At 46.6% G+C, this 18,085-nt stretch overlaps 2 protein-coding genes across 2 annotated transcripts; both read right to left on the bottom strand.

The window, feature by feature from the left end:
• Positions 1 to 944: 944 nt before the first annotated feature.
• LOC125540865 lies at positions 945 to 3,483 on the bottom strand. Its single transcript, XM_048704402.1, has 2 exons — positions 3,343 to 3,483; positions 945 to 3,239 (listed from the first exon to the last, which is right to left on the bottom strand). The coding sequence occupies exon 2, from the start codon at positions 2,533 to 2,535 to the stop codon at positions 1,234 to 1,236; it is 1,302 nt and encodes a 433-aa protein (XP_048560359.1). The 5' UTR covers positions 2,536 to 3,239; positions 3,343 to 3,483; the 3' UTR covers positions 945 to 1,233.
• Positions 3,484 to 12,880: 9,397 nt separating this feature from the next.
• LOC125540864 (UDP-glycosyltransferase 92A1-like) lies at positions 12,881 to 14,891 on the bottom strand. Its single transcript, XM_048704401.1, has one exon. The coding sequence runs from the start codon at positions 14,559 to 14,561 to the stop codon at positions 13,131 to 13,133; it is 1,431 nt and encodes a 476-aa protein (XP_048560358.1). The 5' UTR covers positions 14,562 to 14,891; the 3' UTR covers positions 12,881 to 13,130.
• Positions 14,892 to 18,085: the final 3,194 nt, after the last annotated feature.

The raw sequence follows: 18,085 nt of genomic DNA, 5'->3' as shown, positions 1-18,085 counted from the left end.
TTTGGTGTCGTACTTTCACTGACCGAGAGAGATTCAGTCAACTTGAAGATTGCTTTGACAACGAGCTGGATTGGTAAGGAATGGTTATCATCTCCCGTGAAGCAAAGTAGTTGATGCTTACTCGATTGTGTTGTTCTAATCCCGAGATCAAACAATGCAAACTTCACGCACGTTGTAACTGTCAACTTCTCGTTGGAGAGTAGCCATGTCGCTCCTCCATTCAAAGCTAAGTTGAGCTTTCGACGAAGCTTTGCCACCTTACATCATTCGGATGGCCCTGAGGACTTTTGCTCCAGCCATAAGAAAACTTGCAAATTCTTCTTCCCTAGTGTCATAAACTTATAACGATACCCATGAAGTTCCACGTATTTGAGATGCTTATTTAGGCAGATAATCGTATCAACTTCTGGTTGCCACCGTCCAAACGCATGGTTATCCTTCCAAGTTCCAACCATAGGTGAGGCACGGTGATCCAGCTCGTATTTCGTCCCGAAAATTTACACACTTGTATCCTTTCAAAACAAAAATTAAACGTTTTGATCATTTCAAATTCGACCACCATGGAGGCTGTGCTCCATTCACATTTACCCTTGCTACTATGACCAACACCACAAAGATGGAAATTATAAATGTTCTCTTTCAGGTGACCTAATGCATGTTTGCTAGGTGCTTGAGCCTGATCAGACGCCTGTTCAAATATGGAATGGCTATTCCCCGAGGTTTGTTTACTAATTTTCCGATGTGAATGAATAATTTCTGTGAACCTTTGCCACGAAGCAATTATTATTTGTCGTCTTTCCCTATACCAACCTAAGCTGTTTGCTTGTTCGAGTATGACTTATTTTCTGTAGTTTGTGAGTACTGCTAGCAAGACCGCGGAGTGGTGTGGTGCATACACACACAAGTGGTTAAGATTAGTGAATATGGGAAAAGAGAAAGAAATATGTAGAGCTAGCTGCTTTCGACGTGGCCGTACTCAGATACAAGCTGCCGCCATCTATGAGGACGGGGAGCAAGAATACCTGGTGATCATGCATCGAGATGACCGAGTTAATCCAAGCACGAAAGGGGAAAGCAAAGCCCGACGATGGATATTATTATTGATTGCCTGTCATAGATAGCTTTACAAAACAAAGGCTTATCTTTTGCCAATCATGGTGCTATCTATGGTGGTGTGATAGCATTACTACATAGAATTAACATTCAGAGTGTTAGTGTTACGGGCTCCCCAACTCAGCATCCCGCTCTTCTTTGTTGAACTTCAGAAAAATCAGATTTCAAGAATTCCATCAAAATGGCAACGACGGTGGTGATCTCGCCGCCACTGCTCAGCTGTCTGGCATGAGAATCTGGCCTGCACCGGTATCCTGTGTAGCAGAGCATCTCCACCCACACTTGGCTGATCAGATCAAGCATGGCATCAGGTGTTTCCAGCCCTTTGCTAATCAGCTTCGAGCCAAGCTGACATGCTCTGTCAAATGTTACACTACTCTCTTTGGTTGTAGCAGCAGGCATATCGACTACTAGATTTTCCACCACAACGGCAGGCTGAGTTTGTTCAGCATTGAGAGCATCTCCATGCCCCTGCATTAACTTGATCAAATCCACGGCCGAGTTGTATTGGAGATGATAGATCACCTTGTTGCACAGTTCAATATACCTTTGGCGACTAGCATTGTCAGGCAGCATGTAGGGACGTGCTGCGAGCAGAAACATCATGTAATTGGAGAGCTCCTGGGTTACCTTTGCAGGATGTGGCAGGCGTTTATGTTCCGCCTCGTACCAGCTGAGGTAGACATCAGTGGCGATGTGCCAAACCAGGATGCTCTCATCCAGCTCAGAGTCCACACTCCAGGCCAGCTCCTCATGCAACCCCCTCTTCTTCAGCGCCGCCCGGCCCCTTGAGTTTTGGATGTGGTCTCGATTCTCTTTGTCGACGCCCACACTTGCCCACAGTTGTTCCTTCAGCAGCTCGCTGAAATCTAGCGAGACGGGGACAGACAAGGACGTGTAAACCAGTGTGTTCCACCAGTCCTCTCTTCCTATCCATCTCGCGATTTTGCTGCCTCGGCTGTCCTTACAGTGGCTGCACATGTAAATGAAGTTGTGTTGCCCCATGGAGCCTGACCAGTACCTCTTAAGTATTCCTACTTTCTGTATTGCCCGTCTGACGAGCTCCCCAGATTGAAATACAAGTTCAAGAAGATATAACAATGGACGACTAATAGGAGGCATACAACAAGGAAGAATGCGGATGCGGGTGAAACACAGGTACCTCCAGGTGGAGGACATGGCCCTCAGCACTGATGTGATCTCCAGGACGACGGCTCCAGAGAGCCAAACATAAGTGGCAACAAGATCTACTTTGCTGAAACCATCTTTGTCACCTACTCGACGGAACAGCAGCAATGCGGTGACAGTGGCCGGCAGCAAGGCAACACGGATGCAATACCCGTACCAATTGTGGATCAACTCATTCTTCCTGTAGAAGATGTCGTGCATCAGCGAGAGTTGGATCTCAGCAACATGGTACATGTCCTCCCAGCTAAAACAACCTAGTTTCGAGTCAAATGCCAAAAGAGGTAACGGCCCCTTAAGTAGATGCTTGGGTACGTTCAACAAGTCATGAGCTAGAAATTGTCCATCCCTCAAAGTTCTGGTATAAGTGAGGTATTCAAAAATGCAACCTGCCAAAACTGTTGTAGTTCTTCCCAGACAGGGCACTACTGCTGGCAGACATGAGTGCCCATACTCTCTCCCCGTACTTGACAACACCAACCACGAACATGAGGATGGTGGCCTGGCCGAGCATGATCCGGCGGCCACCTACGAAGATGGATGACTCGTAGAGGACATAGGCGGCCGCGAGGACCTGCACAACGAAACTCTGCAGGTGGCGCAGCCACAGATGGTTGTCCTCGATGGAGTAGGCGGTGATGTTGTCCTGGCCACCAAGGTGCAATAGCAGGAACGGAGCCCAGAACGCCACTAACTGGTGCTCCGGCGACCTGCTGGTCACCGACATATGGCCCAGAGTGTATATGGCCGTTGTGTCAGCCAGTAGATATGCCGACCACACGACGACCCTTAGCACGCCGGAGTCTTTGCGACGGCGGATCTCCGCCGTGATGAGGAGAGTTACCTGGAGTGCTAAACTCAGCAGCACCAGCACTTGGATCCCCCACTCTCTCCAGAGCGCCACTAGCTGATCTAGTCCTCCTGCCATATCGTTTTCACCGCTGGAAATGGACATGCAACGACGACGACTTTTGAGTACACTTCCAGAGCTTTGTCACAATTAAACAAAGCTAATAAGAATGCGACGATATAACTTGTATTTACCTGCCGTGGTTAGCTGGTGGCTTGATCTTCGATCAGTGAGACGATCTGCCAGCTCGGCTGTAGGGTGTAGCTAGCAGAAGACAAACAAAATTGGTCGATCGAGTAGGGATCAACAAATGAGATCTACTGCTGACCGGCTGCTGGAACCTGACCATATGATGCGACATAACATGGTGTAGTGTATATAAGCACATATGCTCAATCATCCACGTGAAAAAAGAAGAAAATGAAAAAAAAGGGAAAGGGAAAAAGAAAAAGAAAAAGGAAAAGAGAAAAAGAAAAAGGCCCTCTTCTTCTTTGTTGCATAATAAAGTAGATCTATCTCATGACTGTCTTTTCTAGCATAAATATGCAACGGTTTTCATTACCCCGGCCTTTATCTATTTTTTTTTTCTTTGCATGATTAGGCAACATTCAGAAGCAGTCCAGTGAAAGGTAAACAAGTACTTGATATCTCTGGGTACAAACCTCCTGTCGCACATCAAATAAGGCCTAAGATGTATTGGGATTGGGAAGCTCCTGACAGAGAATATGCAAAACTGAACATTGATGGGGTGTTTGTCAAGGCGGATGGTACGGCAGGTGCCGGGATGATACTGAGGGTGCAGTCATCTTTGTTGCGACGCGGTCGCTGTTCAATTGTGGTGATGCCCTCGAAGCTGAGATGGCTGCGATGAAGGAAGGACTACAGTTGGCCCTTCACTGGATGAACCGATCACTGCTCGTGGAGACGGACTGTGCAGAATTGTTGCAAATGATCAGTGCGCGAGGCGTGGTATTGACTTGGTATTATAGATGTTCCTAAGATTGTTCTGGAAATTTGGTCAAAATTTATGAAGTTTTGACTTGAAAAATCTTATACGCATTGTACCTTGAGACCAAAGGAGTATACAGGTTATGAGGATCATTTGGTGAAGACCTTCATCCTTTGTCGATGAGCATCTTCAGATGGAACTCATAAGCGCATGAGTCATATAAATTGGTCAACTTATTATCAGAAGAATCGATCTCCTTTTATAATATGGATTCACACAAGTATTGCAATAGATCCATTTACAACCTAATGACAATCTCGACTCGCATCACAAGAAGTCTTCCATCCTTCATCACAAGTCGTGGCTGAATTTCCGCTGCTCCAGAGGAAGGGGAAGAAATTTGACACCATTGGTACTCTTGCAACAACCAATTAATGAGGTCCACGGTTGGTCGAGGAGTCTCACCAAGCGTCCGCTTGTAGAGATGGACATGAACAACTTATCCGCAACCCCCTGGCCCAGCCTCAACCCGAAACAAGTATGAGAGGCCTTTCTGGTGTTAGATAACCCAGATCACAGAAGACGCCATCAAAAGATTGAGAAAGCAGAATGCTTCCTATAGGATCTACTACATTATTATGCCTTTTGATGGTGTTTTCTGATGTTGAGGAGCTAGCGGCCATCAAGTAGTTGAGACCTTTATTGTCAACAACTATGGTACCCGTTTTAAAAATGCAGATGATGGGTTCAATGCTGTTCATGAAAATATGTATGTTGCAAAGATATCTGGTCAGAATCAAATATATGACAAGGTTGCCAAGACATTGTGATTATCCTTGACCAAAACAAAAGGTATAGCTCTTTAGATTTTGCCATTTTGGGAAAGCTGTTGCAAATGTGCGAAGTAAGGTGCTAGAACTGTCTACGTCAAGTTTTCTGATCTTTTCGTAATTAGGAAGTTGTTATCTGATATAGTAAGGTTGGGATAATTAGATGCATGAAGAAACTATAGAACAAATTTCGGTGCATAGCGAAGTGACCATCTTGAAGGAAAACTGCTGGTCGAAGCACCAGACTGTATCCAGTTTTTTTTTCCTTTTTGTAAGAGTAGCTCCTGAAGTTCAGAGACTCCTGAAATGTTGATATCATGTTATCCAATTGAGAACTGGAGGTCAGGTTAATGGTGCCGGATGAAAACAGAATTTGGAGAACAACCCCAGTTAGTTTACATCTCTTGATCGTTGACCATTGAATATAGTCACTGCTGCATCCTCTGTAGTTTGTGGAGGATTTTCTTGTGGTTCTTTCTTCCTTTTCGTGTTTCGTTGTGATTCTATCTCCTGTAGGTTTCAACACACCTGAGTTGTTTCTAGAATCCTACTACCTTCTAAACGAGTATACTGTGGGTACAGAGAACGTCCATGGCTGTGAACCTATGCTGATTAAAGTACGTTACCGGACACTGATTCCTTGAGCACACGTACGTACGTCGTTCAAGAACCTCGGCATCATGCCCGGCGTTGATGGTTTTATCTGGCAATGCATACCTGTGGACACAAAGAACACACTGACCGCTTGTCATGGAAATTTGGAGAGCTGACTTTGTGCTCGGTTGCTGCAAGACCACAACACATCTGTCAGCTTTAAAAAAAAAGAATTTCAACATAAGGTTTGTGGCAGACGTTATCGTGTCGAGTTTGAATCTCCAAATTTAAGAAAAAAATCTGTTCGTTATTTATTTATTTTTTCACGTGCAAGGCTGGAGCTCCGTAGATTTTATTAAGAGAGAGAGAAAAAAAATACAGAGGTTACCAAATTATAAAGGAAACTGACCAAAAAACATTCAACAATAAGGAAAAAAAGAAAGAGAAAAAAACTGCAGATGCCAACCAGCCTGACAAACTGCTCATGCGATAGTTGTTCGTGCATCTCCACTAGCCAGTTTTTTGCATCTGGATTCACGTTCATACTTAACTGCTGTACCACCTCATCTTCTGAGAGCGCCCAAATGCATCTTGACATAGTACACTCTAGGAGAGCATGCCTCCATGAATCCTCCCTTCCGCACAATGAACACAAATGAGAATCTGACATGTGCCGATGGTGTAAGAGATCCGCCGTTGGCATGGAGTGCCTCGCCAGCCGCCAAAGAAAGACCCTGAGTTTTGAAGGTACCCTGATATTCCATAGCATCGCCCAATCCCCGCCATTTGAATTCAGTGTCGAGCCCCCAGGATTGTGTTCTAGCCAGTTTCCTCTGTCCTCTTTTTTGGACATGATCATCCTGTATGCTGATCTCACTGAAAATCTGCCGTTCCTCTCGGCTGACCAGGCCCAAAAATCTTCCACAGCCCTAATGCATATAGGTATGGACAAAATGGCTTCAGCATCAAAAGGTACAAAGGTAGTACGAATTAGCTCCTCCTTCCATGATGCTGTGGTCGTGTCTATAAGAGCAGACACTAAGTGTGGCGGGTTGGGAATGAGAGAAGTTATCGGTCTCAAGGGTCCCGGCCGCTGTAGCCAGTTGTCTCTCCAAATATCTGTTGTATGCCCATTGCCAATCCGCCTAACAATGCCTTGCCGCAATACATCTCGCCCATCCAGAACAGCCCTCCATATTTGTGATGGGTGACTGCCTAGTTCTGCTTCGAGGAAGTCTATATTTGGGAAGTATACTGCTTTTAAGATTCTTGCATTGAGAGAGTTCGGTTCATTCAGCAACCTCCAAGCTTGGCGAGCCAACAAAGCAAGATTAAAAATCTCCATGTCCCTAAAGCCCATACCACCAAGATATTTAGGTTTTGTCATAACATCCCAAGATACCCAAGCTGGCTTCCTCTTCCCTTGTTTACCCCCCCCCCCCCACCAGAACTGACGGATTATGGAAGCGATGTTTTCACATAGTCCTCTTGGTAATCGAAAACACGCCATTGAGTAAACCGGAATGGCTTGCGCCACTGATTTGATTAGCACTTCCTTTCCTCCCACTGACAGGAGTTTTTTCATCCATCCTCTCACCTTGTCCCAAATTCTGTCCCTCAAGTATTTGAAGGTACCCATTTTAGATTGACCAACATCCGTGGGCATCCCCAAGTACCTCACTCAAAGACTCGTTTGTCACATTCAAAATCTGTTTGATCTCATCTCTCACCGTTTGTGGGCACCTTTTACTGAAAAATATTGAAGATTTTTCATTGTTCATCCTCTAGCCTGAAGCATTACAATATGTCTCCAATAATTCCGAAACCCTAGCAGCCCCTCCCGCACTTGACTTGAAAAGCAACAGGCTATCGTCCGCAAAAAGGAGGTGGTTAACAGCCGGAGCTGTCGGAGCCACCTTGATCCCTTCCAAACTAGACGACTGAGAACTGGATCTTAAAAGGCACGAAGGGCCCTCTGCTGCAATCAAGAAAAGGTAAGGGGAGATTGGGTCCCCCTGTCGGATGCCTCTGGTGGGATTAAACTGTTCTAACTTTTCACCGTTAAAAAACAGAAAAGGATACAGATTGTACCATGTCCATCACTGTATCAATCCAGGGGTGTGCAAACCCCAATTTCTCCATCATAGCTCGAAGGTATGGCCACTCCAGTCTATCATAGGCTTTCATCATGTCTAACTTCAATGCACAGAAACTGTTGGATTTAGCTTTGCTTCTTTTCATAAAGTGCAGGCACTCGTACGCACAGATAATATTATCTATGATCAATCTTTCTGGGACAAACGCTGATTGTTCCTGAGATATGATGTCTGTGAGGATAACTTTGAGCCTGTTTGCAACTACTTTGGAAGCAATTTTATATATTACTACCCAAAGCTAGACTGTCACACCACGCCAACGGCCTGAGCCCATTGGATCCGAGCACGAGGCCCATGATCCACCACCCTACAGCACAATCACACCTTCACCGTGAAGAGAAGGGAGCGAGAGGGGAGAATGGGCTGGGGTGCGCCTCGATTCACAGCCGGATGACCCTAATGACCCTAGCAAGCTCGTTGGGCCGCCACAGAATATAAGAGCCAACCCATAAATGACGAGCTCACAAGCAAGTCAGCGGTGGGAAAGGACACTGTATAATGGCTGACATGAGTGTGTGGAGGCAAAGAAGTGTAGTACGAAATGAGAACGTATAACTGCTCGCATGTGTGCATGGAGGCAAAGAAATGTACTGGGAATTGACATTGTACAACGGCTGACGTGTGTGGAGGCAGACCTTGTTGGGTTAATCTTGTTGCACCATTATTTTGTTGCATGCATTGTTAGTTGGCTAGGAGTTTGTTAGTTTGGGCCGGCTGCATGGGTGCTATTCTGGCTGGGTTCGTGCGGCCTTTGTGGAGATGCTGCACAAGCCAGGATGTGTGTGTACTTGCAGTTAGTGGAGAGCAAAAAAAAAAAAAAAACGGATCAAGCCGTTGTGTGTGACAAGGCTGGCGTCTGTTGCATGTTTCATTATTTAAGCCTTTGGTCACTGCTAGGATAAAGGAGGAGGCTCGTATTTGGGCGATTGCAGGCGCTAGACACCTGTGTAATGTAATGCCGCGAGAGTAGACTCCTTTCCCCCGCCTTGTGGGTACCTGTTAAAACTTCTCTCTTAATCAATGAAAATGGCAAATCTTTTGCCTTGTTTCAAAAAAAAATTATTTAAGCCTTTGTAACGAGTTCATTTGTGTCCCATGAGAAATAGAGAAGGAAAAAAAACACTCCGGCTAAGAAGCGCCAGCCGAGCACCAAAAAATTCTTGCATGTGTGTTCTTCTTATGTCCATAAACTTTGTGTTGATCCTTGGTCAAAGATGAGAGATCTGGCTAGTTCTTCCATCTCGGCGAGAAGCTTAGAAAACTTGACCTTATAGAGAGAGGTATTGTTACCTACTTACCTTGTATTCGTTACACATCAATCTGAAGACGACTACCCTGATCTCTTTCTGTGAAGATCGGATGGCCATAACGGCAACTTGTCTATAGAAGTCACGGGCACGGATACTTTAGCCCCGCGTAAGAGTGACTCCCTTCATCTCATAATATAGTGCACATTGATTTTCATGAAAATCTATCTACACAAAGTTTTACCAAATTTCTAGAAAATATATTTATATATACAATACCAAACATATATCATGTGAAAATATATTTCATGATATATGTAATGGTATTGTCTTGGTAGTATAGATGTTTCTAAATTTTTCTATAAACTTGACCAAAGTTTATAATGTTTTGACTTGAACAATCTTATACGCATTGTACCTTGAGACCGAAGCAGTATACTGGCTATAAGGATCATTTTGTGAAAGGTTACATCCTTCGTCGATGCACAACTTCAGCTCATACGCACATGAGTCATATAAATCGGTCGATTTATTCTTAGAGCTGTCAATCTCCATTTATATTATGGAGTCACGGAAGTATTTCAATATATCCATTTACAACCTAATGACAATATTGACTCTCATCACAAGCTCAAAGTCTTCCATCCTTCACCATGTAACGTCACATCGTGGCTGAACTTTCGCCGCTCCAGAGGAAGAGGAAGAAATCACATCGTTGGTACTCCTGCAACAACCAATTAATTAGGTCCACGGTTGGTCGAGGACTCTCACCAAGCGTCTGCTCATAGAGATGGACATGAACAACTTATCTGCAACCCCTAGCCTGGGTGTCTACCCGAAACAAGTATGAGAGGCATTCCTGGCGTGTTAGAAACACGAGATCAAAAAGAAAAAAAGAAACACGAGATCAAAGAGACGCCATCAAAAGATCGAGAAAGCAGAATGCTTCCTATAGGATCTACTAATTTATCTTAATATAACGTTTGCTGATTTTGATGAGCTAGCAGCCACCAGGCAATTGAACCTTTATTGTCAACAAATATGATAGATGGCTTTGGGGGGATTTTCTTTTTCTTTTTCATATTTTGTGCAATCATGCCCATTTTGAAAATGCTGGTGATGGGTTCAATGATGTTCATGAAAATATGTATGTTGCAAAGATATCTGGGTAGAATCAAATACTCCCTCCGCCACAAATTGCTTGTCGCAAATATGAATGCTAAAACTAAAATACATCTAGATACATCATCCATTCCCGCGACAAATAATTCCGGATGGAAGGAGTGTATGACAAGGTTTCCAAGACAACATAATTATCATTGACCAGAAAAATGTATATAGCTCTTCAGATTTTGCCATTTTGGGAAAGCTGTTGCCAAATGTGCCAAGTAAGGTACCAGCCGGAAAGACTGGCTAACTACCATAAAACCAACAATCAACAATAAATGTGCCAAGTAAGGTGCTAGAACTGTTTGCGTCAAGTTTTCTGATCTTTTAGTTTTCAGGGAGTTGTTATCTGACATAATAAGGTGGAGAGAATTAGATGGATGAAGAAAAGGTAGAACAAATTTCGGAAGCGTCCATCTCGAACAGAAACTGCTGGTCGAAGCACAAGATTGTATCATTTTTCTTTTCCTTTTTGTAAGAGTAGCTCCTGAAATTCACAAGCTCCTGAAATGCTGATATCGTGTTATCCAATTGAGAGCTGAGGTCAAGTTAATGGTACCGGTTGAAAACAGAATTTGAAGAACAGCCCCAGTGAGTTTACATCTCTTGATGGTTGACCATTGAATATAGTCACTGCTGATCCTCCGTAGTTTGTGGAGGATTATTTTGTGGTTCTTTTTTTTTCCTTTTGGGATTCATCGTGATTCTGTCCCTTATAGGTTTCAACACACATGGCATGGCACGTTTCTAGATTCCAACTACCTTCTAAACGTGTATACTGTGGGTACAGAGAACGTCCTCAGTTGTGAACCTACACTGACTAAACTAAAGTACCTCACCAAACACCGATTCTTGGAGCACACGTACGTCGTCCAAGACACAATGCATACCCGTGGACACAAAGAACACACTGACCGCATGTCATGGAAATTTGGGGAGCAGACTTTGTGCTCGGTTGCTGCAAGAGGACACACCACATGTGTCAGCTATCTCCCAGGAAAAAACAAATGTGTCAGGTTTTAAAAAAAGAATTTCAACAGACGTTTTGTGACAGACTGTCGAGTTTGAACCTCTAAAATTTAGGAACAAAGATCTATTCGGTTTTTTTCTTTGACGTGCAAGGTAGGAGCTCCACCGACTTCATTAAGAGAGATAAAATACAGAGGTTGCCAGTATATAAGAAAAACTGACTAAAAACATTGAAAAAAAGAAAGAGAAAAAAACAACAACTGCTGAAGCCAATCAAAACAGACCACCACCATCTACCGCGACCTTGTCGCAGATTGATAGCAAACAAGATCTTCGGAGATGCCCTCAAAAATGTAACTACGCCTAAGGACGTCGCCGTCACGGGCATCGATCACTATCGATCAAAATGTTTTCTTCTAGACCCGCGCACGATCACCCCACCGAAACCCGGCATGGATTTGGCCAATCCACAACTTCCAATGCCACATCCCCTCCGCCCGGTTATGTCCCAATGGAAGGAAGTACTCTTCGACAATGCCTCAAGGAGGAGGACACCCATGGGGACCAACATCACCGGCAACGACCTCCGCCGAAGAACAAGGCTTTCCCCCTAAGCCTTGTGCCTCGCCATCTCTGACCCTAGGGTGAAGCCTGACCGCAATGAACAAGCCAGATTGCAATGAACCTTGCGAGCCATAGCTCCGCTTGGATTCCGTGACGGCGAGCCAAACCAAAAAAAAGGAATGACGTCAACGGCCACATCACCATGGTGGACCGTCTGCATTGACGCCAGCACCATCTCCACTACTGGAGCGAAGGGTTTGGAAGCCACACCGACGCACACTATGCTACCACCACCGCGGCGCCAAGCCGCTCCCGGATAGATCGAGAACAACCGCTGCAAATTCGCCTGGAAATGAACGCCACGCACCAGGGCCAATGCCCTGGCCACCACGCGCCGCCAACCCCCCTTCCACACGACCTAGAGCAGCCAATGCCACTGCCAGACCAGCGCATCACACGCCTACCGCCTGAGCCCATTGGATCTGAACGCGAGGCCTCGAAGAAACCACCACACAGCACAATCGGACCTTCACCAAGAAGTGAGGGGAGCTAGAGGGAAGAATGGGGCGGGGTGCACCTTAATTCATGGTCAGCTTACCCTAACAGGTGCGTCCGACCGAGCTGGTTAACGGCCGTCAGCCACTTAGCCCAGCCCCGTCATAGTTTTGCCACGTCAAAAGCAAGGGTCAACATGAGTCCAGTGTTTTTGTCACCGATTAACATTGCGTTCGGTGCATTGTACGGTGAGCGTCTCTATTGTGTTAAAAAATATAAAATGATGTTTTTTTTACCGATAACATAATTGTTGTGCTTTTATGGATTTAACTCAACTCACCGGTGCAGCCATTTTACACTCACTTGCCCCCGAATTATGAACCTATGCTCAAGTATCATATACAACTTGATCTGATAATACACGAAAAATCTCATGATCGAACAGTAGGGGCGGACATTGGTAGTGGATAAACCTAAACATCCGATATTCATATTCGAGAAAATGCATTATTCGTATCTGAAACATCTGCATTCGAACTAAAATGGAATTGAAAATTACCCGTATCCGAATTTATTTTAAAAAATAAATAGGGTATGAGATTTTGACACAAATATGGACATGGAAGTGGATATATCCGTATCGTATCTGAATTACTCCAGATTATGGGAGGTAATTTTTAAAATTCTAGCCCCAACATGCCAATTATCCAACATAAAAGCCAAATAAGCAATCAAATTGTACTCATAGCTATCGACTAAAATTCTTAAGCAATATGTCCCTATTATTCGCATCTGTTCCGAATCATGTAAACATCTGATATGTATTCGTATTCGAGTAACATCAGATCCACACATTCGTATCCGATAACATCCGAATCCACAGTCATATTCGTTTTGAAAATAGGAGAATGCATGCAAGTGGTAAGAGCACTGAACCTATCCGTATCGGATCCGTTTCCGCCCTTAATCGAACACCACTATGCAGCCGATCGGACCGTGACGTTTATCCCATCATCGCGTACGTGCCATCGCGTCCAAGAACCTCCGGGTCACTCCCAGCGATGACTGCTCGCCGTCGCCGTCCCTCGCCGCGTCGACCACCTCCTTCATTTCCGCGCCCTTCCGCCTCATCGCAGCGCGCACTCCGGACGTCTCGCCGAGCACCCTCTCCACCGCCTCCGCCACCTCGTCCCTCGTCACGGCCGCCGACGCGCCGCGCGCCAGCTCCACGCACATCCCCATCTCCTCCGCTAGCAACTTGGCATTGTAGAACTGCTCCGCCGAGAGCGGCCACCCGACCATCGGCACGCCGCAGGCGAGGCTCTCCTGCGCCGAGTTCCACCCGCAGTGCGTCAGGAAGGCGCCCGTGGCAGGGTGCGCCAGGATCTCCACCTGCGGTGCCCAGCACTGCGCCACCAGCCCGCGCCCTGCCGCCTCCATTCTCTCCACGAACCCCTCCGGCAGACCCGACGACGGCGACTCGCTGCCGTTCATGTCGGCGGCGGGCTGGGCCACCCACACGAACTTGTGCCCGCTCTTCTCGAGCCCCATTGCCAGCTCCGTCACCTGCGACGCAGAGATCGTGTACAGCGACCCGAACGACACGTACAGCACCGAGCCTGGCGGTTGCTCGCCGAGCCACGCCAAGATGGGGCTACTCGTTGTCGCCTTCTCCGGCAATGCCGATCTTGCTGCCCGGAGCAGCGGCCCGACCGGGAATACCGGGACATTGTTGAGCCATTGCCTAAGCATGCTTAATCCCTTTGGCTCCAGCTTCTCGGCGGTGTTGACGAGCAGCGCGTCGGCACGGGAGAAGGCGGCGATCTGCCTGCTGATGAAGGTGGACCACGCGTCGCCGCCGTCGGCCGCCGCGAGGTGATCGGTGAGCTGCGAACGGTGGACGCTGATGTCCGGGAAGCTCGGGAGGAGGAAGCACTCGTCATCGTCGCCGTTGGGGACAAGCGGGACGCTGTTCCAGAGCGAGAAGTAGAGCGCCGAGCCGTAGCCGCTGCAGGTGAGCAGGACGGAGTGCGTGACGCCGGGGTCGCCGCGTGCGACGTCCACCGTCCAGGCCAGGAACATGTCCGCCACGACGTGCACGTCGGCGAGGGGGTCGGAGCGTCTGAGGCCCGCGATGAACTGGTGGAACGCCGGGCGGAGTGACTCGGAGGCGTGGAAGAGGTCGATGAGCTGCTGGAAGGAGCGGACGCTGGCGTTGGCGGGGCTGAAGGGGAGGGCGTGGACGGCGATGCCTTCGTCGTCGAGGTGGGCGCGGAGGGATTCGGCCGTGCAGGAGGTGGCGACGAAGGTGACCCGGGCGTCCGGCCGGCAGCGGCGCACGAGGGCGGCGAGGCAGCGGAACGGCGCGAGGTGGCCCTGCGCCATGAACGGGAACAGCACGACGTGATCAGCGCGTGGGTGGTGATCGGTTTCAGCTGCCATGGCGATCGAATCGGCGGTTAGCTTGGTTTGGAAGAGAAGATCAGACGAGGGTAATAAAAGCTCTCTCGGAATGGGATGCTCTCAGTCTCAGCGCTCAAGTGTCAGTCGCTGAACGTGCAATTTCTGGGCTGCCTCCGTGGCTTGTTCACTGCCGCATGTCTGTCACGTCTTCCCATGCACACGCAGTTGCAAATTCACCGCGCTGTCAGTTGTCAGGCAATTAAGCATCTTGCCTTTCACGTGAGTGAATTATATATGGCCTAAGCTAGTCTCTAGCAGACGTGCTAAATCTCTAGCTGATGTGCTAGATTACCAACCCGTAAAATCGCCATGAATCGATTTTACGGACATTTTTTCCCAACGCAGAAAAGATACCATAGGATGTTTTTGAACTTTTCTATAAACTTGATCAAAATTTATGAAGTTTGGACTTGAAAAATCTTATACGCATATTGTACATTGAGACCGAGGAGTATACTGGTTATGAGGATCATTTTGTGAAGAGTTACATCCTTTGTCGATGAGCATCTTCAGATGGAACTCATAAGCGCATGAGTCATATAAATTTGTCCGACTTATTATCAGAAGAATCCATCTCCTTTTATACTATGGATTCATACAAGTATTGCAATAGATCCATTTACAACCTAATGATAATCTCGACTCGCATCACAAGAAGTCTTCCATCCTTCATCACAAGTCGTGGCTGAATTTCCGCCGCTCCAGAGGAAGGTGAAGAAATTTGACACCCTTGGTACTCTTGCAACAACCAATTAATGAGGTCCACGGTTGGTCGAGGAGTCTCACCAAGTGTCCGCTTGTAGAGATGGACATGAACAACTTATCCGCAACCCCCTGGCCCGGGCCTCAACCCGAAACAAGTATGAGAGGCCTTTCTGATGTGTTAAAAAATCCAGATCAAAGAAGACGCCATCATAAGATTGAGAAAGCAGAATGCTTCCTATGGGATCTACTACCTTATTATGACCTTTTGATGGTGTTTTCTGATATTGAGGAGCTACCGGCCATCAGCTAGTTGAAACCTTTATTGTCAACAACTATGGGCTTTGGGTGGGGGGGGGGGGGGGGGGGGGGGGGGTAAACTTCATGCAATCATACCCGTTTGAAAAATGCAGATGATGGGTTCGATCCTGTTCATGAAAGTATGTACTATGTTACAAAGATATCTGGTCAGAATCAAATATATGACAAGGTTGCCAAGACATTGTGATTATCCTTGACCAAGAAAATAAGGTGTAGCTCTTCAGATTTTGCGATTTTGGGAAAGCTGTTGCCAAATGTGCCAAGTAAGGTGCTAGAACTGTCTACGTCAAGTTTTCTGATCTTTTCTTTTTTAAGCAGACTAGTTGTTATTTGATATAGTAAGGTGGAGAGATTTAGATAGATGAAGAAAATATAGAACAAATTTCGGTGCATAGCGAGTGACCATCTCAAAGGGAAAGTGCTGGTCGAAGCACCAGATCTGGGTGTCTTTTGTTCTCGTTTTTGTACCTGAGGTTCACAAACTCTTGAAATGTTGATATCATGTTATCCAATTGAGAACTGGAGGTCAGGTTAATGGTACCGGATGAAAACAGAATTTGGAGAACATAACCAGTGAATACACATGAAAACAGTCCCGGTGAGTTTACATCTCTTGATCGTTGACCATTGAATATAGTCACTGCTGCATCCTCTGTAGTTTGTCGAGGATTTTCTTGTGGTTCTTTTTTCCTTTTCGTGTTTCGTTGTGATTCTATCCCCTGTAGGTTTCAACATGTCATGCCACCTGAGTTGTTTCTAGATTCCTACTACTCCGTCCGTCCGAAAAAACTTGTCCCAAATCTGTCCCTCAAATGAATGTACCTTCTAAACGATTATATTGTGGGTACAGAGAACATCCTTAGCTATGAACCTATGCTGATCAAAGTACGCCACTGTTTTTTTTTGCGGGAGAAATAGCATTGCATTACTCAATCACAACGTCTTTACAATCGTAAGATGATATTTCCACTACTTCATCTTGACCAGCTCCTAACCAAGTCAAGGTCCTGCCTTGGGTTCAAGCAATCACTAGCTTTATTTTGAGATCTAACTATATGAGAAATACAAGTCTTCCTTAAACCCATTAAGTGCTTAATCTCTCTAACAATAGAAGAGTTAACTGAGCGATCCGCATCCAAGCTTGATATGAGAGAGATCGCTTCGAGAGAGTCCATCTCCACCACGATCGGCAACTCGCTTCGCTGCAAGGCAAGGGACAAGCCTTCCATACACGCGCACAACTCCGCCTCAAGGGAGTCTCTGCACGAAAACAACACCCTGCATGACGAGAAGTTGATAGCCCCGCGATGATCACGTAAGATCATGCCCGCACCCGCTTGTTCTGACGCAACAAAAGATCCATCAGTATTCAATTTGCACCACCCCGGCTCGGGCGTAGTCCAACTCCGTTCGTCCTGATCACCAACGCTTCTCCCCCTTCTCACTGTATCTTTCCATTCGATATAAGTTTTGCCTTTGGCTGGGTCAGCCTGTGGATTCTGCTTGATACCAACCAAGGATACCAGATAGCTTTGCAGAAATCTTAGAGAGACTTCCATAGGCGGGGCAGGCTTAGCATGAACTAGCTCGTTCCGGACAAACCAACTCCTCCAGAAAATCATTAGTAACATTGTTCGTTCAAGGTTTGTAAGAGGATCCAGGACGTGTAGCAGCCATTCTTTCCCGTTGTTAAGTATTGATGTGACATCCGGGAGCCTCCACACCTTGGCCATGGCCACAAACAGATCACGCCCAAACTGGCAGCGCACGAACGGATGAAAGTTATCCTCCTCTTCTGCTCCACATACCGGACACATACCTGTGGTTTCCAGCCCAATACGGTGCTTCCTCTGCCATGTGGGTAGTGCATCATTCGACAGGCGCCAAGCGAAGTGCTTCACCGTTGGGGGGCGTCACACTTCCATATGAAGTCCCAGCAAGCACGGCTTCCCGAAGGCGCAGAACTCGACGCCACCGCAGAACTGCGATGAGCCTCATCGAAAGCCAATTCATAAGCTGATTTAACTGTAAAAATACCATGTCTGCCGGGGCCCAAAGCGATCACATCTCCCTCCATTCTAGGAGATGCACGAATTTTCATTATTTCATGTACATCTGTAGCCACAAAATATTCCCGAAGGAGCTCAACTTTCCAAGACCCATTAGTGTTTAGCAGACCAGAAACAAACCGAATACGGCAACGCCCTTGAGGAGAGATCGGCTTATATGAGAAGGGTCTCGGGATCCAGCTATCTCGCCACACCCTTATGCTTGCCCCGTCCCCTACTCTCCATAGCAGCCCCTTTTTCAACAGTTCCAGGCCATGGCATATAGCCTGCCAAGATGATGACCCGTTCCCAGCAAAAACAGTGTCTTCCAACTTGCCATCTGGGTAATAACGTGCTTTTAAGACCCTAGTACACAGGCTATCTGGCTTCGTTAAAAGCCTCCACGCGTGCCTAGCCAACAAGGCCTGGTTA

The sequence above is a fragment of the Triticum urartu genome, chromosome 2, assembly GCF_003073215.2.
Source record: "Triticum urartu cultivar G1812 chromosome 2, Tu2.1, whole genome shotgun sequence".
Classification (NCBI taxonomy): Eukaryota; Viridiplantae; Streptophyta; class Magnoliopsida; order Poales; family Poaceae; genus Triticum; species Triticum urartu.
The sequence above is the reverse complement of the archived record's forward strand: the minus strand, read 5'-3'. Positions and strand labels throughout refer to the sequence as shown.

Bases quoted from the DNA above. Each gene is read 5' to 3' on its own strand.
- LOC125540864 (XM_048704401.1), bottom strand. From the start codon at position 14,561: ATGGCAGCTGAAACCGATCACCACCCACGCGCTGATCACGTCGTGCTG.
- LOC125540865 (XM_048704402.1), bottom strand. From the start codon at position 2,535: ATGTACCATGTTGCTGAGATCCAACTCTCGCTGATGCACGACATCTTC.